The following is a 23,160-nucleotide window of genomic DNA, read 5'->3' on the forward strand; positions in this document are numbered from 1 at the left end:
TGAACATCTGGTCGTCTTCTCCTGGTGGTCCCAGGACTGTCTTCTCTTCACAGTTATCGGTCTCAAGTTACTGCTCCTGAAGGTGGTGTTGAGGCTATTCTTATACTTAGTAGTTGTTGCAACCCTTTTGGGAGGGTCTTTGGTGTCCTCCAAGAGATCGATTGGGACTAGATCATCTTGACCAATTGGTCCCAATCGGACATTGACATGTCGATGGCAGAATGGTCCTTGGGCATCCATTCCTGGAGGTGTTGGGTGCACATAGGTCAGGTAGCTCTCTCCAAATAAGTATGTGAGGCGCCACTGTGTCTGGTAAACAACTCAAGGTTCCAATTGTCCTGGGGATGGCATTCAGGTTGATTCTATTTAGTACAAATTCAAGCACATATTGTATTGTTTGCAGCTGCTGGGTTAATTATAAACTGTCTCTGTTGCTCCAGCCAGTCTGGATTCTACATCATGTTGATTAGCTCAGTCACTTTGGTCAATGTCGCAGCATGCCTCATTTATTGTCCATTTCTCATAAATCCATCATTTTGAGTGGCTACAGCATCGAAAAAGTCCCAGAGATAGGCTTACAAGGAAGGTAAAAGCTCATGGGATCCGGGGTAACTTGGCATGTTGGATGATTAGCAGGAGACAGATGGTAATGATAGAAGTCTATTTGTATGAAGCTTGATGCCCACTGTAAGTAAAAAATGAGGTCTGCAGATGCTGGAGATCACAGCTGCAAATGTGTTGCTGGTCAAAGCACAGCAGGCCAGGCAGCATCTCAGGAATAGAGAATTCGACGTTTCGAGCATAAGCCCTTCATCAGGAATAAGAGAGAGAGAGCCAAGCAGGCTAAGATAAAAGGTAGGGAGGAGGGACTAGGGGGAGGGGCGATGGAGGTGGGATAGGTGGAAGGAGGTCAAGGTGAGGGTGATAGGCCGGAGTGGGGTGGGGGCGGAGAGGTCAGGAAGAGGATTGCAGATTAGGAGGGCGGTGCTGAGTTAGAGGAAACCGACTGAGACAAGGTGGGGGGAGGGGAGATGAGGAAACTAGAGAAATCTGAATTCATACCTTGTGGTTGGAGGGTTCCCAGGCGGAAGATGAGGCGCTCCTCCTCCAGCCGTCGTGTAGTTGTGTTCTGCCGGTGGAGGAGTCCAAGGACCTGCATGTCCTCGGTGGAGTGGGAGGGAGAGTTAAAGTGTTGAGCCACGGGGTGATTGGGTTGGTTGGTTCGGGCGGCCCGGAGGTGTTCTCTGAAGCGTTCAGCAAGTAAGCGGCCCGTCTCCCCAATATAGAGGAGGCCACATCGGGTGCAGCGGATGCAATAGATGATGTGTGTGGAGGTACAGGTGAACTTGTGGCGGATATGGAAGGATCCCTTGGGGCCTTGGAGGGAAGTGAGTGTGGAGGTGTGGGCGCAAGTTTTACATTTCCTGCGGTTGCAGGGGAAGGTGCCGGGGGTGGAGGTTGGGTTGGTGGGGGGTGTGGATCTGACAAGGGAGTCACGAAGGGAGTGGTCCTTGCGGAACGCTGATAGGGGAGGGGAGGGAAATATATCCTTGGTGGTGGGGTCCGTTTGGAGGTGGCGGAAATGGCGGCGGATGATACGTTGTATGCGGAGGTTGGTGGGGTGGTAGGTGAGAACCAGTGGGGTCTGTCTTGGTGGCGGTTGGAGGAGCGGGGCTCAAGGGCGGAGGAGCGGGAAGTGGAGGAGATGCGGTGGAGGGCATCGTCGATCACGTCTGGGGGGAATCTGCGGTCCTTGAAGAAGGAGGCCATCTGGGCTGTGCGGTGTTGGAATTGGTCCTCCTGGGAGCAGATGCGGCGGAGACGAAGGAATTGGGAATATGGGATGGCGTTTTTACAGGGGGCAGGGTGGGAGGAGGTGTAGTCCAGGTAGCTGTGGGAGTCAGTCGGTTTATAATAGATGTCTGTGTTGAGTCGGTCGCCCGAGATAGAAATGGAAAGGTCTAGGAAGGGGAGGGAGGAGTCTGAGACAGTCCAGGTGAATTTCAGGTCAGGATGGAAGGTGTTAGTAAAGTTGATGAACTGTTCAACCTCCTCGTGGGAACACGAGGCAGCGCCGATACAGTCATCAACCAAACATAGCGGAGGAAAAGGTGGGGGGTGGTGCCAGTGTAGTTGCGGAAGATGGACTGTTCCACATATCCTACGAAGAGGCAGGCATAGCTGGGGCCCATGCGGGTGCCCATGGCAACTCCTTTAGTTTGGAGGAAGTGGGAGGATTGAAAAGAGAAGTTATTCAGGGTGAGGACCAGTTCAGTCAGTCGAAGGAGGGTGTCAGTGGAAGGGTACTGGTTGGTGCGGCGGGAAAGGAAGAAGCGGAGGGCTTTGAGTCCTTCGTGATGGGGGATGGAGGTGTTCCTTCGTGAATCCCAACCTCACCATCAAACCCGCAGACAAGGGAGGCGCGGTGGTAGTTTGGCGCACTGACCTGTATACCGCTGAAGCCAAACGCCAGCTCGCGGACGCCTCCTCTTATCGCCTCCTTGACCACGACCCCACCTCCCACCACCAAACCATCATCTCCCAGACCATCCAGGACCTCATCACCTCAGGGGATCTCCCATCCACCGCCTCCAACCTCATAGTCCCACAACCCCGCACCGTCCGTTTCTACCTCCTGCCCAAAATCCACGAACCTGCCTGCCCCGGCCGACCCATTGTCTCAGCCTGCTCCTGCCCCACCGAACTCATCTCCCAATACCTCGACACGGTCCTGTCCCCTTTAGTCCAAGAACTCCCCACCTACGTTCGGGACACCACCCACGCCCTCCACCTCCTCCAGGATTTTCGCTTCCCCGGTCCCCAACGCCTTATTTTCACTATGGACATCCAGTCCCTGTACACCTCCATCCCCCATCACGAAGGACTCAAAGCCCTCCGCTTCTTCCTTTCCCGCCGCACCAACCAGTACCCTTCCACTGACACCCTCCTTCGACTGACTGAACTGGTCCTCACCCTGAATAACTTCTCTTTTCAATCCTCCCACTTCCTCCAAACTAAAGGAGTTGCCATGGGCACCCGCATGGGCCCCAGCTATGCCTGCCTCTTCGTAGGATATGTGGAACAGTCCATCTTCCGCAACTACACTGGCACCACCCTCCACCTTTTCCTCCGCTACATCGATGACTGTATCGGCGCTGCCTCGTGTTCCCACGAGGAGGTTGAACAGTTCATCAACTTTACTAACACCTTCCATCCTGACCTGAAATTCACCTGGACTGTCTCAGACTCCTCCCTCCCCTTCCTAGACCTTTCCATTTCTATCTCGGGCGACCGACTCAACACAGACATCTATCATAAACCGACTGACTCCCACAGCTACCTGGACTACACCTCCTCCCACCCTGCCCCCTGTAAAAACGCCATCCCATATTCCCAATTCCTCCGTCTCCGCCGCATCTGCTCCCAGGAGGACCAATTCCAACACCGCACAGCCCAGATGGCCTCCTTCTTCAAGGACCGCAGATTCCCCCCAGACGTGATCGACGATGCCCTCCACCGCATCTCCTCCACTTCCCGCTCCTCCGCCCTTGAGCCCCGCTCCTCCAACCGCCACCAAGACAGACCCCACTGGTTCTCACCTACCACCCCACCAACCTCCGCATACAACGTATCATCCGCCGCCATTTCCGCCATTCCAAACGGACCCCACCACCAAGGATATATTTCCTTTCCCTCCCCTCCCCTATCAGCGTTCCGCAAGGACCACTCCCTTCGTGACTCCCTCGTCAGATCCACACCCCCCACCAACCCAACCTCCACCCCGGCACCTTCCCCTGCAACCGCAGGAAATGTAAAACTTGCGCCCACACCTCCACACTCACTTCCCTCCAAGGCCCCAAGGGATCCTTCCATATCCGCCACAAGTTCACCTGTACCTCCACACACATCATCTATTGCATCCGCTGCACCCGATGTGGCCTCCTCTATATTGGGGAGACGGGCCGCTTACTTGCTGAACGCTTCAGAGAACACCTCCGGGCCGCCTGAACCAACCAACCCAATCACCCCGTGGCTCAACACTTTAACTCTCCCTCCCACTCCACCGAGGACATGCAGGTCCTTGGACTCCTCCACCGGCAGAACACAACTACACGACGGCTGGAGGAGGAGCGCCTCATCTTCCGCCTGGGAACCCTCCAACCACAAGGTATGAATTCAGATTTCTCCAGTTTCCTCATCTCCCCTCCCCCCACCTTGTCTCAGTCGGTTTCCTCTAACTCAGCACCGCCCTCCTAATCTGCAATCCTCTTCCTGACCTCTCCGCCCCCACCCCACTCCGGCCTATCACCCTCACCTTGACCTCCTTCCACCTATCCCACCTCCATCGCCCCTCCCCCTAGTCCCTCCTCCCTACCTTTTATCTTAGCCTGCTTGGCTCTCTCTCTCTTATTCCTGATGAAGGGCTTATGCTCGAAACGTCGAATTCTCTATTCCTGAGATGCTGCCTGGCCTGCTGTGCTTTGACCAGCAACACACTTGATGCCCACTGGTCTACCAGTTCTGGATCTCTCATTGATTGTATATAAATTATAGATGAGAATGTGGGGTTGATGATAAGTAAGTTTTTAGATGACACTAAGGTTAGTTGGGTGTTTACAAGTGTGAAAGAAAGTCTTAGGTTACAAGAGGATAGAGACAGATTGGGCAGATCACTGGCAGATGGAACTTAACCCTGATAAGTGTGAAGTGATGTAATTTAGAAGAACTAACATGACAAAGGAGTATTCAATGAATGGCAAGACATTCGGAAGCTCAGAGGAACTTGTGTTGCTTGTCCACCGATCCTTGAAGGCAGTAGGGCAAGCTATTAGGGGAGTTAAAGTAAACAGGACACATGCCTTAACAGTCAAGACAGAGATTATAAGAGCAGGGAGGTTATATTGGAACTGTAAAGAACTTTTTTTAGACCACAGCTGGAGTTGTGTGTACAGTTCTGGTCACCACGCTATTGGGAGGATTTGCTTTCATTGGAGAGAGTGCAGAGGAAACTCGTGAGGATGTTACCTGGCATGGAGCATCACAGCTACAGGATGGCAGGATGGTCCTTGGGCATTCATTACTGGAGGTGTTCCTAGAGGTTTGGAGGGTGAATCTGATTGTGGTATATAAGTTGATGAGGGCCATGGACAGGGTTGAAGTGTCAAATGCAAGCGTGTATAATTTTAAGGTGAAAGACAAGAGGATTAGAGGGGACTTGAGCAGAAAGTTTTTCACCCAGGTGGAGGTTGGGAATACACTGCCTGGGTGGGTAGTTGAGGTGGGAAAGCTCACAACTTTTAAAAATGTACTTAGATGAGCACTTGAAGTGTAGTAACATTCAAGCCTATAGCCCTACAGCTGGAAAGTGTAGGTTTAGTGTATTTTTGGTGATATAGACTTAATGGGCTAAAGGGCCTTTTTTGAAATGTACGATTCTATGAGTCATAGAACTAAAGGCAAAAAAGAACTGTAACAGTTGTAGGAAACTCATGAAGCATTTGTCCAGAGTGAGTGTAAATGCCAGAATACTTAATAGTTCTGTTTGAAAGTAAAACCACGAAGATCAACATTCAAACAAACTCATGGCTAAATAACAAAATCAAAATGGGGAACAGAGTACATGGTCTGATTGTTGAATTCAACCTTGGGTTCAGAAGGCTGTAAAGTGTCTAAATGAGAGAGCTCGTTACTCACGCATGAGTTTGTTCACTGGAACAGTACAGTGAGAACCAAATGGGGGCATGAGAGCAAAGTGCTGAATTAAAATAGCAATCAATAGAAGCTTGGGGCTACGCTTGGATATAAACGAAGGTGTTCTGTGAATCGGCCACCCAATCTGTATTTGGTCTCCTAAATATAGAGGACACTGCATTGCTTAAAGTATTTTAAATACAGAGGAACCTTGATTATCCTGCTTTCGATTATCCAAATATCAGATTATCCGGCAAGTTTGCAAGGACCCGATGCTTGGATAAACTAGGTTATCCGGCATTTGATTGTCCGGAATTCAGTTAACCAAATGAAATACTCCCCACCCTTGTCCTTCAAATAATTGAGGTTCTTCTGTATAGAAGCACTAACAAGACTAATTTTTTTTTCTATCCCTGACAGTGCACTTGCAGAAGTAGTTGAGAACAACAAGTTCAAGACAACTGGGGACATTGCCTTCTACAGGTATACCTCTGTTGCTGGAGGCAATCAGTTCAGTAATCTGTTGAGTCTGATTAAGATTTTGAGCTGTTCAAGGCAACGGCTATTTCTGATAGCAGTAGTTTTTAAACCACAACAAGCTTGTTATCCAAAGCAAGTAAACAAACAATATACAGCTTTAACTATGAGATTAATCAATTTCCAGTATGGAATGGACTCAGGATTGGTAAAATGAATTAAGATAGCATGTTACTATCATTCCTACAGATAGTGTCGCTGGAGGAGGACTTGAACTCAACTTTCTGACTCGAGGGGGAAACTGGACTGCTCCTTCAGTTAAGGCTTATCAGAAGGATAAACAAAGTTTATATTTGAGAAATTCAGAGAAACTGGAGAAACTCAGCAAGTCTGGCTGCATCGGTGACACATAGTTCATGCTTTAAATCCAATATGACTTGTTTGGAAAAGACATGTTGATTTTCTTCAGCACATTCTGTTTATATATTTGACTTTTATTTGATGAATATCAGTGTTACTGTAATGAACCCTTGTGCCTACATCAAGCACACACTGGTTAAGTGGAGTTGAATCTATAATCAGCACTGTGGAAAGCTGACATGTCTCTGGATTAATTCATAGTTTTTTTTCACTTATTTTCCCACCCCTTCAGGCGTCAGAAGAAATTGTTGCCAGGAAATTCTCCATATCATGCCTTACTGGATACTCTCCAACTATCAAGCTGCAAAGCTACGCTACAGTTGCTTAATGAAGAGAATAAGGTTAATGTCAAAGTCGCAATGGTTTTGCTTTAATCTCTCATTGATCTCCTGTCCAATGATGCTTCAATGTTGCAAATGTTTTAAATGCAGAATAATAAACTTACTGGTGTTTATTTCAAAGTGACGCAATGGTTAGGATTTTTATCAATCTTTCATGATATGTGGATGTTGCTAGCAAGACCAGAATTTGAGGCCCATCCTATTTACCCATGAACTGAATGGCTTATTTGGTTATTTGAGAGGACAGTTGGGAACTAGTTGTATTACTGTAGATCTGGAATCATATGTAAGCTAGATCAAATAAAGCTTGCAGATTTACATTCCTGAGGGACATTAATGACAGAGCGGACTTTTTTACAACAAGAAGTTGTAATTTCCCATTACTGAGACTAACTTTATGTTTCTGATTTGTTAATTGTTGATTTAATTTGTTAAGTCCTAAATTGCATTTAAATTATGGCTCTGATGAGGAGTAACCTAGATTCAACATTAACTTGCTTTCTGTCCATGTTTGCTGCCTGACCTGCTGTGATCTCCAACATTTATTGTTTTCAGGACAGATTCCAGCATCTGCAGTAATTTGGTCCTACATTGGATTTCGGGGTAGATGTATTGAGCCAGAATTTGCAGTCTGACAAGGCTAGCACAGCAAATACTTGTATCATGATATTCAGATAGTTGTCACAATTGCTGTTTTCGATTACATTCTTGTGCATTTCCCCAGTCTTTGTAGCCTACATGTCCTAGTTCTCTCCCTTCCAGCAGAGACAGGGAAGTTCACGTAGGAGTGCCGAGTTGCTGTGAGTTCAGCCGGTATAGCATCAGCAACTGGAGCTTTGCTCGTTTCAAGGGAATCAATAGCTTTGCTAAACTGCTTTGCTGTGTGTTTCATATCCAGACCTGCCATGACAAGTAAGTTTCCTTGGTGAAAGTGTTCTCCTTGGAGTAGTATTAAGATAGCATTCTCCCACCTCTCCAGCTGTTTACTGTTTACTCCAGCTGTTTGTTTTCTTTGCTTATAGACCTCATGTCTCTGATCATGCTCCTGATATTTCCCAAGTCAAAGGACATCTTTAGATATTCTCGCCAAGTAGTAACCAGTAAATTTTCACCACACTATGCTTGTGATAGCCGCAAACTCAAGCTATGTCTGTCTACTCCCATCCATTTTTCCATGGCTGTGGTCTAAATCCCACTCAAGTTGAAATCCCCAGTTATTGGCTGCCAAATAGATTGCAACGTTAGATTTTAAGGACTGTCTTAAAAGGAAAGCAATAGTGATGTTTGGGGATGGAATTCCAGAGCTTAGTGTCTCAGCTGTAGGCATAGCTACATGTAGCGGAGTGAATAAATTAGCAATGCAAAAGAGATCAGAATTAGAGGTGGGTAGAAATCCTGGAGCATTTTGTAAACTGTATTTGCCACCCATCTGCTCATATCCAAATTACTTATTGAAATGAGCCCAGATCCCTCGCAGTTGTCTTTACTGATATCCTATAAATTAAATAAGCATCTACTTCCCATCATGTTTTTCTCTCCAAGCCTTACGATCCTATCAAAAGCTTCTGAAAATCTATATGAACAAATTCCACTGCATTCCTCTTGGACACAATAGTTTCTTCAAAAATGATATAAGTTAACCGAGTCCCCTTTACAAATCCACGTGCTTTTACCTGGGCCTTCTAAGCACTTTGATATTAATTTTTAAGGGGTAGTTTTCCAAATACGTACTGGTAAAGGCATCTGCAGCTAACACTGTTTCATGCCAAAAATGTTTGAATATATTGCCTGCAATTTTCCATTCGTGGATTTTGGTACATGAGAGCAAGCTGGTGCAGAGTTAAAAGATGTGAAGTAATCTTTGAAAAGAAACTGTGGAGCAGAGGATAACAATGGGAGAATGCCCTGGCAGATGATAGACACTGTTGCAATGGATGAAATACATAAAGTACTGATGGTGTGAATAGGGGAAAGAATAATGTGAGAGGTGTTGGCACAGTGATTATGTCATTGGACTGATAGTCTAGAGGCCCTTGCTAATGCTCTGAAACACTGGTCCATTTCTCACTATGATAGCTGGTGGAATTATATTAAATTAATAAATCTTGAATGAAATCTTAGTCTCAACGATGATGACCATGAAACTATTGTCAATTGTTCATAAAACTCATCTATTCATTCATGTCCTTTACAAATGAAAAGTTGCCATCCTTACCTGAATTTCAGTGGCTGAGTGCTTAATGTTGCTGACTGACCTGTATGAAAAACATGACATAAGGGACCAATCAGACTCCAACGATAGTCTTAGAGTCATAGAGATGTACAGCATGGAAACAGACCCTTCGGTCCAACCAGTCCATGCCACTTCCTCTGGCAGCTCATTCCATACACGCACTATTCTCTGCATGAGAAAGTTGCCCTTTGTGTCCCTTTTAAATCTTTCCCCTCTCACCCTAAACCTATGTCCTCTAGTTCTGAACTCCCCCCACCCCAGAAAAAAAGACCTTGGCTATTTATCTTATCAACGCCCCTCATGATTTTACAAATTTTTATAAGGCCACCCCTCAGCCTCTGATGCTCCAGGGAAAATAGCACCAGGCTACTCCGCCTCTCCCTTTAGCTTGATAACATTTGACATCAAGAACCAATTGTGTCCAGAACAAAAAAAAATTCTCAGCTCATATAATTCTTCTTACATGTGACTCCAAACCAGGAACAAAGTGGTTGACTCTTAACTGTCCTCTGAAAAGACCTAGCAAGCCACCCAGTTATGCCAAACCTCCATGATGTCTAAAAGCAATTACAACTGAACAAAACACACAGCAATGAACTTGATGTGATAAATGACAACAGCACATCCAACTCTTTTGACCTTGCAGTGACCTTCTCACTGACAACTAAAGTATTTTGCCAAAACTGGGAAAACAGTCAAGCAATAAGTTGACTTACCATTTCATATTTAAAAGATAATGTTCCAGATATGTGCTGTCGCACAGGTTAGCATAAGCGTGAGAGGTGGTGGCAAAGTTGTATACAGCTTGGAGGGAGTCACGTGGGAGTCCGCAACATTGCCAGTGTCATCAGAACAAAGTTAAGCAAGAAAATCTGCCCTCATCTGTCTTCACCACAGGATGGCAAAGGCATTGATTATACTGTGGTCTATCACAAAGAGTGACTTGATAACTTAATTATTGATTAGGCCTCTTTTGAAATATTTATTCATGGATGTGGGCTTCACTAGTTGCATGAGCATTTGTTACCCTGAGGAAGGTGATGGTGAACCTTAAGGTGTAGGGACATCTGCAGTGCTATTAGGAAGGGAATTCTGGGGTCATGGTCAAGTAACTGAAGGAATATCAATATAGTTCCAAGTGAGGACAGGATTGGATGAGAAGGAAAACATACTGGTGGTGGTATTTTCATCAATCAACTGCCAATGTCCTCCCAGGCAATAGAGGTTGCACATTTTGAAGGAGCTTTTGTGATTTGCTGCAGTGCATCTTGCCAATGGTACACATTGCTGTAGTTGTCAGTTGTGGAGGAAGTGAATGCTTAAGGTGGTAGATGAAGTGCACTTAGTTCATGAGATGTAGACTGGTTGTGTACTGAGTGGACAATCCAGTCTGCAACATTATTGCCTCAGTTGAAAGTTACTTCTGCAATATCACAATCCATTAATTAAATGAGCAAAGACATCAGCATTAGAAACCAGAAGTCTTGTTAGATTTAAATTCTTTGTACATTATGCACAGTTAATATCTTCATTAAAAATTTATTTTGAATTGTAATGGCAGTGCTGGGTGATTAATATTGTAAACATTTTTTTAGGTTTCACTGCTTTTGGAGATCTTTGCCCTTGAGGATCATGTAATCAGGATAAAAGTGAACGAGTTGAAGCCAATGAAGCTGAGATATGAAGTCCCTGATGTTATTGTTAACGAACCAGTCACACAAAGGTGAGATATCTGGTGCAACAAGCAAAATCTAGTAGAAAGGCTGTTATTTGTCAAAGTGCCTTTTACAATGAATTTATGTGCAGGCTAGACCTGACTTTCTCACACATTTCTAACATGATTATCTGGTGTCATATGGACCATTACCTGATATCAATCCATGTAGGAAGATGGTCATGGTTGTTAGATGTCAGTCATCACTGCTGTAGGACATCTGGGCAGAAGTTCCTCAGTGTATCCTAGGCCAAACCGTCTTCAGCCGCTCCATCATGACCTTTCGTCCATCATAAGGTCAGAAGTGGGGATGTTTGCTGATGATTGCACTATGTTCAGCACTATTTGCAACTCCTCAGACACTGAATCAGTCCATGTCCAGATGCAACAAGATCTGGACGGTATCCAGGCTTGGGGTGACAAGTGGTAAGTAACATTCATGCCACATAATGCTTTGTATTATATGATCCCATCTGATTTATTTGATTGTGTGATAGGCCAAACCTTCTGTCACATCCTTACTTAGATTACAAACTGCCAAATTGTAAATCAGTAAATAGTGGCAAAGTAAAGAGGTAATATTCAACCTTAACTTTTCTCTCAGAAAATGTCAAGTGTGAAATGCTAAGTCCCAGCATAAAATATGAGCCCAAGCACACATGAAGGTAAACAATAAAAACACTTCTTTGTTACACTATGGAATGTATGTGGTGATAATAATAATGCAAGCTTTGTAAATCATGACAGTACAGGACAATATGAATGAAAGGAGTTGGTTGAAGTCGTTCAGTGTTTGAAAACGTGTGTCCATGGATGCTAGATCAAATGTAAGATGGTTTGAACAGATGGCAGAAGAAATTTTTCATACAGAGAGTTGGGAGCTTATCAAATTCACTTCCAAGGTCATTGATTGAGATAGAAATTCAGTATCCAGGATTAGATTTGATTCAGTAAATGAAAATGACTTGATAGGATTTGAAATCTGGAATGGAATATGGAAACAGAAATGTGATTGTCTGGTTGTTCACATGGAAGGGAAGTGCTGACTTGAATGGGTTTGCCAAATAGGTTGCTTCTATGGATTGAGTTAAATGTACTTCTTTTAAGTCTTCTTCTTTTTCTTCTCAAGAGACACAGTACACTTAGAGGTAGGTACACATCTAAAGTCTGATATGTGCTATTGTTTACTCGATAAAAGGATTTTCCAAAGCTATAGCGGACGAGGCAGTGTGAGGTTTACTGGATGAAGTAATAATGGATAAAAGAGAAATTGTGAGAAAAACTGATGGCACTTCAACTGAATAAATGACTAGCTTCAAATAAGATATTTCCAGGGACACTAAGGAAACTGAAGGGAATTAATGGTGGCACACTGTCTCAGTGGATAGCATTGCTACCTCACAGCACTAGGGACCCGGGTTAGATTTCAACCTCAGGTGACTGTATGAAGTTTACACATACTCACCGTGTTTGTGTGGGTTTCCTCCAGGTGCTCCGGTTTCCTCCCACAGTCCAAAGATGTGCAGGTTAGGTGAATTGGCCATGCTAAATTGCCCATAGTGTTCAGGGATGTAAAGGTTAGGTGCATTCATCAGGGGAAATGTAGAGTAATAGGGTAAGGGAATGGGTCTGGGTGAGATACTTTTTGGAGGGCCGATGTGGACTTGTTGGGGCAAATAGCCTATCTCCACACAGTAGGGATTCTATGAATTCTGTGAATGAAGATTACAAAGATACTGGGGTGGTTCTAAGGACTGGAGGATTATAAATGAATGTAATAATAATTATTATATAATTATATACCTTTGAGAACTAGCAAAATAGGAAAGAATAAATGTCATGATTACAGACTAGTCTTTTAACATTGACCATGAGAAGTATTTTAAAAGCAATAATCCAAGAAAAAAAAGACACTCAAACAAGCAATAACTAAAAATAGAAAAAGAGCAAAAAGATTTATTAAAAGTTATGAAAAAAAACTGGAGAAACTCAGCAGTCTGGAAACATCTGTGGAGAGAGAGCAAGAGTTAATATTTCAAATCTGATATGACATCTTCAGAACAGGCAAGGGTAAACTCTGTTTTTTGTTGAGATAATGGAGTGGATAGCTAAGGCAGTTGAAATTGAAAAAGGCATTAGATGAAGTAACATGAATTAGTCTTATTTGGGCGAGGTAGTGCTGAAATGGACCAGAATGTCCTCAGTCGACATGTAAAAACCAGTTGTCTGCCTTTGGATAAAGTTGCTGAGGCACAGCATGTAAATGAGAAACAAAAGCAGGTCAAAGATAGATTCTTGAGAAACACCAGAGATAGTTAGCGAGTTTTGAGAAGATCTGTAGCTTAGGTTGAAGTTCTGGACATAAGTTTGCTCACTGAGCTGCAAGGTTCATTTTCGTCACCATACTAGGTAACATCATCAGCGAGCCTCCGGTGAAGCACTGGTGGTATGGCCCACTTTATGTCTATGTGTTTAGGTTTCCTTGGGTTGGTGATGTCATTTCCTGTGATGATGTCATTTTCTGTTCTTTTTCTCAGGGGGTGGTAAATGGGATCCAAGTCAATGTTTTTGTTGATAGACTTCCGGTTGGAGTGCCATGCTTCGAGGAATTTTTTGTGCGTGTCTCTGTTTGGCTTGTCCTAGATGGATGTATTTTCCCAGTGGAAGTAGTGTCCTCCCACATCTGTATGTAAAGATACCAGTATGGGTCATGTCTTTCTGTGGCTGGTTGATATTCATGTATCCTGGTGGCTAGTTTTTTGCCTGTTTGTCCAATGTAGTGTTTGTTACAAGATATTTTGTGAATTACATTAGTTTTGCCTTTTGCTTATTTAGGGTCTTTCAAGTTCATTAGCTGCTGTTTTAGTGTGTTGGTAAGTTTGGGGGCTGCCATGATGCTAAGCGGTCTGAGTAGTGATCATTTACAAAATACCTTGCAAGAACTGTAGCAAACATTACATTGGACAAACAGGCAGAAAACTAGTCACTAAAATAATGAATATCAACTAGCCACAAAAAGACATGACCCATTCTCATTCGTATCTTTACATGCAGATGAGAAAGAACACCACTTATATTGGGACAACACATCCATCCTAGGACAAGCCAACAGAGACACGCACAAGAATTCCTAGAAGCATGGCACTCTGCCCTGAACTCAATCAACAAACATGTTGACTTTTTGGATCCCATTTACCACCCCCTGAGAAAAAGAACTGGAAATGACATCACCTACCCAAGGAAACCTAAACACATAAATTAAAAGCGGACCATACCACCTGTGCTTCACCAGAGGCTCACTAATGATGTTATCTAGTATGGTGATAAAACATCTGAAAATGAACCTTCCAGCTCAGCGAGCAAAACATCCAGAACCAGTGATAGTTTCAGAGAGATTGTTGTGGTTCTGTTTGCCGAGCTGGGAGTTTTGTTGCAAACGTTTTGTCCCCTTTCTAGGTGACGAAACATTTGCAACAAGAACTCCCAGCTCGGCGAACAGAACCACAACAACGAGCACCCGAGCTACAAATCTTCTCCCAAACTTTGAGTATCAGAGAGAGTAGGAAAAGAAATCCTTGTATATGGTAAGCTGACTATAACTGTGTCGAGAAGATTTGAATTAGGGGAGTCCAGTCTGATCCGTGCTGGTGACAGTGAGGAAGCGTTGGAAGAGGATAATGTGGTTGACCGTTTCAGAGTCTACAGACACAACAAGGAGAAGAAGAGGATAACTTTGTCACGATCACATTGGATAGCATTCGTGATTTTGTTGAAGGCTTTTTGATATTGTTGCTACGACACAGAGACAGACAGCTATACCAAATCAACCTTCTATCTTGTATTCATAACACAGTAAAATTGAACTGTTCTAAGACCCTCAAAGTTGACCCCAGTGGTTTCTAACCAGACTTTGAGTAACCAACCTCAGACTCTGTGAATAATCTGTTTTAGACAGCGGTTTGTAGTTTAAACAAAGATTGAGCAATTTATGAGTGATAGTCATTTCAGTGAGCAAAATTAAACAACACAGTAATCTAATTAATGTTTGTGATTTAAACCCAATAACCTTTGTTTTCAATTGAATTCACACAAAAGACAGTCTGACAAACAGACAAAGTTAAGAGATAAATAATAGAAAACTGGATCGAAGGGTCTGTTTCCATGCAGTACATCTCCATGACTATAACTCTGTAAGTCATTTATAATGCATTGTTCCACAGATATATACGATTGTTTCTTGTTTGGTTCTCTGAAGATGTCGATCAGAACCACATTTTTAGTTCACTCAGAGGAAGGCAGCTTATACTTATCATGAGTTTCTGTTCTCTGAACTTCCAATAACTGTTTATGAGAGGTTAGTCAGGGAGCTTTCAAACACTGTTTCATCAACACCCATTCTTTCTAACAAAAAAACACACTCCAAAACCCAGTTCAAACTTCTGAACTTTCCCTGTCAGACTAACTTTCTCATGCGGTGTTGTCCATGTACATCTACCATCTGCTTGAACATAAGGCCTCTACCAGACTTGCTCGAACCAAGTCTGAGGTACTGACCTTGTTAATGCTGTCTTTTTAAGCATAGTGCTCTCCCCAGGTTTCAAATTATTTGTAGAACCTTTCGATCAAGAACCAATCTGCAATTAACTTCCACGCCTGGCCACACAAACAAAAATCAGCTTGTTTGGTCTTTTTTTTAACATAAGATTCTGTCTAATGTCCAAGAGTCACTTTCAGCTTGTAGTTCTCAATTCTCAGCTCCAAACCAAAATTGATGAAAGAATAAAATAAAAATAATGAAAAAGCTGTGACGCTTCTGGTACTGTGCATTCATTAATTTCGTGGTTGCTGTATTCATTTGACACCAGAAATGACTGACATAAATTAAAGTGTACATGGAACTTTTAATCTCTCAAACCTCTTTTTATTTGTGACTAAGTTGTCATGTTGACCATAGTTTTTAAGAATTTGATTTGCTCATTTATCAGTTAAGTGTCACAACTGTGCTTCAGATCTGAGAGTAAATTTGAGTTGCACCGTGCATTTGTTATATTTTATTGTTTTTTTGCTAGTGGAGTAAAGTGGAATATATGGTTGGAAAAACATATTTGCATTATAACATGATTTTAATGTCTCATTTCTATTCCTGGCCGGTCAAGGATATATTGTGTTTAAATATATTGTGCAATTTGTACCTTTAAGGTAGCATGCCAGTATGAGTGTTTGCTGCCATTTCAATTCATTAAATATCTGTATCTGCCATTGAATGTGAAAATATCTATTTTCCTTCTGACCTAACTCTTTTGTAAATATGGCATGCTATTTAGAGCATTTATTTTGTGTGTTTTCCAGACTGACTGTAGTGTGTAATGATGGGCTTTCTTTAACACTGGCTGCAGCTAATGGATGCACCCACGTACTGGTTGTAGCAAAGCCATTTCGAATGGAAATTCAGAATCATGGTGAAGTATCCATGTGTGTGAATTCTCTTGGGTATTTATACTTTGAACATCTGCGTGAGAAGTCACAATCTGAAGTGTAAGTTTCCAATGCTGTAATTCATTTCCTGTTATTTATATACCAATCAATAGCCTAGAAATTTTCTGATAGTGATGGAATTTAGCCATATCAGCCAATCAAGTCTGTTGCATCAATTAAATTATGTTTTATCTGTATCTTAACTCAACTTGCCCTTCTTAGCTAAGTCCTAACACCTGCCCAACAAAAATGATTTGCCACAATTTAATTCGAAATTTGAGAATATAAGAAATAGGAGCAGGAAAAGACTGGCTATTTGAACCAAGGCTTCCATGGCTTGGATTTTAGCTGATCTTAGAGACCAAAGACCTGTCTCTCTCATCCTTAAATATATCCATTGATGATGCATCCACAATCCTGTTGAGATAGAGAATTTCAGCTTCACAACCAGTTGTTCCCTGATGCTGAAACCACCAGCTCATATGCATTTTCCCAGCCAGGGGAGACAGTGCCTCAGAGAATATCCTGTCAAGCCCTTTTTAATCATGAATATTTCAATGAGATTACTTCTCATTCTTTTAAACTGCAGAGAATGTAGACCCACCATAGGACAAACCTTTCTGTCCCAAGACCAATGCGACCAACCTTCACTGTACTGCTTCAAATGCAAGAATAGCCTTTTTTATATTTGAGATCAAAATTGCATGCAACATTCCAAATGTGGTCTTAGTAAACTGGCTTAGCAAGACTTCTTTACTTTTGTACTCCAATCCCCTAGCAAGAAAGGGCAAATCACCGAACTGCTTGCTGTGCCTCCATGCTTTTTTTTGTGTTCCTTATATGAGTACAGCCAAGCCTATTTGAATATTAACATTTCCAAGTTTTGCTTTTCTGTCTTTACAAACAAAATGAATAACGTCACACTCCTCAATGTTTTACTCCATCTGTCATCTTGTTGACTACTCAGTTATCCTGTCTATCTCTTTGCAGTGTCTTTATTTCCTCACAGCCTGTGTTCCCATGAAGATTTATATCATCAGCAAACTTGAATACATTACTCTCTGTCTTGATATCTAAATATTTTTAACCAACCTGTTCAAAGTTGTTAGAGCAGGTGGGACTTAAACACAACCCTAAACTTTCTGGTGCAGAGGTAGAGATATTGCTGCTGTGCCACAACAGCCTTTATCTCTTTACCAAAGGCATTAAGGGAGCTTGTAAACAGTTAAAACCCCAGAACGAATTCTTATGTCACTCCATTAGTCACATTTCTACTAACTTGAAATTGCCCCATTTATGAGAAAGTGAGGACTACAGATGCTGGAGATCAGAGCTGAAAATGTGTTGCTGGAAAAGCGCAGCAGATCAGGCAGCATCCAAGGAGCAGGAGCATCGATGTTTCGGGTATTAGCCTGAAGAATGGCTCATGCCCGAAATGTCGATTCTCCTGCTCCTTGGATGCTGTCTGGCCTGCTGCGCATTGCCCTATTTATCCCTATTTTCCACTTCCTGGCAATCCTTTAATCATGCGCACGTATTACCGAACTCAATGAGCCTTGCCTTGTGCATTCATCTTTTGTGTTGCATTTTATTGAATTTCTTGTGGAAATCCAAATATGCTAATCTCCAGAATGCTGTTACAATTTCCTGAATTGTTTTTGACTGAAGATCCTTTCTCATTGATGTCCATAATAGCATCCTTTTCCTTTGTGACTTTTCAAAATGTTTTGTACCTTGGAATATTAATTTTCCAACCTCGCTTAACATGTGCATAGCTCTCTTAGTAGTAGTTAGAGCTAAAGCTAAAGTAGTTAAAGCTAAAGCACAAATAAAGTATCTTTATTTGTGCCACCACATCATGGCTTTATGCTGATACTGCACAAGTATATAACTTCACTACTTATTACAATTCCTTGAATGGACCTTACTTTATGATATATTAAAGATATTAAACTCTCTGTCGCTTCCAGTTATCTCTCAAATTATCTTTGCGCATATTGATATACAATCATATTGCCTCAACATTTATCTTTGGATATCTACATCTCTTTTCACCCATACACTCCTCTATTGCTAAAGTCTTTCTCCCATACTCTGACCAACTTCGTTGGTTAAGTCTTGTGTGTATACAGTTTCCTTTCCTGTCACACCCTGGTCACCATATCCTATCGGTGCTTAATTATGAAACTCATCAGGGCACTAGATCCAGTATGATTCAGGTGAAAGCTGTTGCGATGTTATTGTTCCCTGTTTTCCAGTTCTGGTGCTGGTGACTCACGAATCAAAACCTATTTCTTCCACACCAATCTTTGAGCTATGCATTCAAATCTTTGAACTTACTTAGAGTCATAGTCATACAGCATGGTGACAGACCCTTCAGTCCAACCCATCCATGCCGACCAGATATCCCAACCCAATCTAGTCCCACCTGCCAGCACCTGGCCCATATCCCTCCAAATCCTTCCTATTCATATACCCATCCAAATGCCTCTTAAATGTTGCAATTGTATCAGCCTCCACCACATCCTCTGGCAGCTCATTCCATACACGTACCAACCTCTGTGTGAAAACGCTGCCCCTTAGGTTTCTTTTATATCTTTCCCCCCTCACCCTAAACCTATGCCCTCTCATTCTGGACTCCTCGACCCCAGGGAAAAGACTTTGTCTATTTATCTTATCCATACCCCTCATAAGTTTGTAAACCTCTATAAGGTCACCTGTCAGCCTTCGACACTCCAGGGAAAACAGCCCCAGCCTGTTCAGCCTCTCCCTATAGCTCAAATCCTCCAACCCTGGCAACATCCTTGTAAATCTTTTCTGAACCCTTTCAAGTTTCACAGCATCTTTCCGATAGGAAGGAGACCAGAATTGCATGCAATATTCCAACAGTGGCCTAACCAATGTCCTGTACAGCCGCAACATGACCTCCCAAATCCTGTACTCAATATTCTGACCAATAAAGGAAAACATACCAAACGCCGCCTTCACTATCCTATCTACCTGCGACTCCACTTTCAAGGAGCTATGAACCTGCATTCCAATGTCTCTCTATTCAGCAACACTCCCTAGGACTTATCATTAAGTGTATAAGTCTTTCTAAGATTTGCTTACCATATACTCATTTCCTCATGGCACAGATATTAATGCATACATGATAGCTTTTTTGTTTTGCTTTTTAGCTTATTCTCTAGCTGTTCCTTTTCCCTCAATAGAACCTTTCCTCCTTCCTACTTACATCATTGATACCAATAAGGATCTCACCAATCAGGTCCTTTCTCTGTCACTCAAGTTCTCTTAGCCCTAAGGAGATATCATAACCCTGGAACAGTTAGGCAACACAGTTTATGGAGCTTATGTTCTCACCTGCTGAAAACCATATCTATCGTCCTAACTTTACTGCCCCTTATGACGTTTGTATTTCATTTGACTCCCCTAACCTAACTGGTTCCCTGTATCTCATTTTTATTATCCTCCATGCCAATCTCTGCTGTCATGCACAAGCTGCAAGTATCTCAAACCTGTTGGATCATTGGAGAGGCCAAAGCTCTGCTTTTGAGACCTTCTGCATCTGTTACCTTTCTCAATCATGGTCACACCACTTGTCCCTGATCACAGACCAAATCTAAACTACTTTTTCAAAGGAGTTGATTGTTTTTTTGGAACAAAGTATCCAGGTAACTTTCCTCCTCCCTGATACATCACAGCAAAGCTCAGACTCTAGCTCATCAGTTCTGAGCTAAAATTCCTTGACCTGCAGGTGCTTATTGTAAATGTGCAAGCTGTCGATCATGGATGTCCACCTGTTTCATTAATTGCAGCTGCAACACCTCAGCCACCCTGCCATCTTTTACCTATTGAAGAGGAAGGAAATATTGCTTAGCTATTATGTGTAGTTGTACCGAGTAGTTTAATGTTAAACTATAAATTCAATGCAATATTGATATCTCCCAGCACTGGGAGAAACTACATCCTCCTAATCGATTTAGTTTCAACAGCTTTTTAGGAGGAGAGAATTACAAATTTTCCTAAAGGTGAAGAGGTGCTTCTTTGAGCATGAAAGCTCTAATTTTAAGATTAAGCTTTGTTGTTTTGGACTTCACCACAAGTGAGGGATGGATAGTGCCCTGAGTTTGACATCTTTAGGATCTGGATTCAGGTCTACCCTAAACTTCTCTGTTGGCTACCATTATGTGAATATGTTTACCAGTCTGATTCCAGTTTAGTAGTAGGCACTGCTGTGAAGTTGAATTCATTCATATTAGGCCATGGAAGGAGTTGGGGCTAGCTGAGTTGCATCTGAATTATCAATGTAATATGAGGGAGCTTCAATTACTTCAGTCACCTCAAAATGGCCTGACTGAAAATTAAAAATAAAAGAGATTCATATAGTTCTGTTCCAATTTGGGTCTTTTCTACTTTCTTTCCTCTAGTTAGGATCTGGAATGCATTACCTGAGAGTGTGATGGAGACAGTTTCAATGAAAGCCTTCAGAAGAAAATTGGATGATTATCTGGATAGAAAAGATTTGTGGGTTAGCTGGGAAAGTTGAGTGAATGGAAACAAAGACAAGTTGCTGGAAAAGCTCAGCAGATCTGGTGGCATTGTGGAGAGAAATCAAAGTTAATGTTTCAGGTCCAGTGATCCTTCCTCAGAACCAGCCTGAAATGTTAACTTTGATTTCTATTCACAGATGCTGCCAGACCTGCTGAGCTTTTCCAGCAGTGTCTGTTTTTGTTTGATTTATACCATCTGCAGTTCTTTTAGTTTTTATTGAGTGAGTGGGGCTAGGTGAGTTCCTTTTGCAGAGACCAGCATTGATTACAATATGTCAAATGGCTTCCTTCTGTGCTGGACCCTTCCATGATTCTATATATTTCAATTTATTTATTTTAGATTAACCTCAACAATAAATCTTAGCTCCCTCTAGTCTTAGAGTCAGACAACATAGAAACAGCCCCTTCAGTCCAACCAGTCCGTACCGAACATAACCCCAAACTAAACTAGTCACATCATCCTGCTTCTGGCCTATATCCCTCCAAACCTTCCCTATTCATGCACTTATCCAAATGCCTCCAGTGAAATTATATCTTTTCTTAAATAAAGGGACCAAAGCTGCTCACAGTCTTCCAGATTTAGTTTCACCAGCACGTTGTACAGTTACATAATTCCCTGCTCTCATACTTCAACCACCTTGAAATAAGGTCCACCATTCCATTAACCTTCCTGATTACCTGCTGTGCCTGTGTACTAGCTATCTGTGTTTCATGCATGAGTATCCCAAGGTCGCATGTGTTGCAGCTTTCATCAGTTTTTCTCTATTTAAATAATATTCTGTTCTTCCCAAATGAGCATCTTCACATTTTCCCATGTTATATTCCATTTGCCAACTTCTTGCTATTTTACTTAACCTACCAATAATTCTCTACAAACTGTTTGCATCCCTCTTTCAAACTGCCTATTTTTGTGTTGTCTGCGAATTTGGCTACAATTCATTCACTTCCTCCCTCCAAGTCATTAATACATATTGTAAACAATTGTGCTCCCAGCACTGATCCCTGTGGAACCCCACTGATCACATTTCACCAACCTGAAAAAGAATCGCTTATCTGCATTTGCTTTATCCTGCCCATTAGCAAGTTCATTATTCATACTAATATACAAACTCCAACACCATGGGCTGTTGTCTTATGATCTATTTTACCTTAGCAATTTCCATACAACTCTCAAATGAATCAGCATTTTGTTTTATTTTTATTGAGAGAAAGATGTTGACAAAGCACCCCATTAATATCTTTAAGTCATTATTATGAATTCTTCAATATTTACGTCAAATAAAACATGATCTTATTTTAAAAAAAGTTTCAAGAAAATTTAACATTCCCTCAGCTCTACACCAATAATATTCTCTAGGTTGAGATCAATCTTAGTCAGTAGTTTGAATCCACGGTCATTTAAGAAGTGCAAATACTGCCAGTTATGCTAAGTGGACCATGTGGGCAAAGCCACATGATTATAATGGCTCTAATAGCCCCCAGGATTGAAGGGGATGGAGAGAAACAAGCAGGGTTCCCTTTACTGATATATATTGACATCTGATGGAAAAATAATTATCCAGACAAAATACAATATTAAGCCCATCCATGTCTCACCAACAACCCCATCATTGTGGCCTTAAATTTGTTGGCCTAAATATTGTGGAATAATTGGTTGGGCCGTGATCAATTTGATTTTTAATCCTTTGATTCTAGGTGACAGAAAAAAACTGCTGCCCTTTTTAGGACTTCCCTTTCCCAAGTGTGGATGATGATTTGTATGGTAATTGTATGTCTATATGTATTCAGGTGAGGGTATGAACCGAGGATTCACTTCTGCTGCCATACATTTAGGTATAGATCAAGCACAAACCTGTTCAAAGATAACTGGTAATGAATCTCAAATGACATTGTTCCTTTCCATATCAAAACAATAGTCTTGTGAATCTTATCTCGCTAATAACAGAATGACACAGATTCATAAGAATCAGGCACAGAAGTTCCATTCAACTTGACAAACTGCCAGAAGACTCAAGTACAAAATAACAATTGTTTTATTTGAGTGTATGTAAGGAGACTCAGTTCTGTTACTAATTCATTCTGCAAAGTTCAACAGTTTCCAGGGTTAATGCATAATATTCATTAAGTTCTTATCTGATTTGTTGACTTAATGTCACAGTGTAAGTTAACGCATTCTGTACAATTGGCATTGTCTAAATTTTACCCAAGGCCTTTGTCATCTTTGCCGATTGGATGTTTCCATCCTTTAGACTGTCT

General features: G+C 42.2%; 1 protein-coding gene across 1 annotated transcript in view; it reads left to right on the forward strand.

Annotated features, from left to right (window-relative positions):
- The window catches only part of LOC132818041 (neutral alpha-glucosidase C-like), a 125,201-nt gene that overhangs the window by 15,405 nt on the left and 86,636 nt on the right, over positions 1-23,160 (forward strand). The window contains exons 2-5 of the mRNA XM_060828649.1: positions 6,112-6,174; positions 6,821-6,929; positions 10,758-10,885; positions 16,226-16,411. Coding sequence (XP_060684632.1) covers positions 6,112-6,174; positions 6,821-6,929; positions 10,758-10,885; positions 16,226-16,411 — 486 coding nt within the window. The remainder of the gene's footprint in view (positions 1-6,111; positions 6,175-6,820; positions 6,930-10,757; positions 10,886-16,225; positions 16,412-23,160) is intronic.

This window comes from Hemiscyllium ocellatum, chromosome 8 (genome assembly GCF_020745735.1).
Source record: "Hemiscyllium ocellatum isolate sHemOce1 chromosome 8, sHemOce1.pat.X.cur, whole genome shotgun sequence".
In the NCBI taxonomy this organism is placed as follows: Eukaryota; Metazoa; Chordata; class Chondrichthyes; order Orectolobiformes; family Hemiscylliidae; genus Hemiscyllium; species Hemiscyllium ocellatum.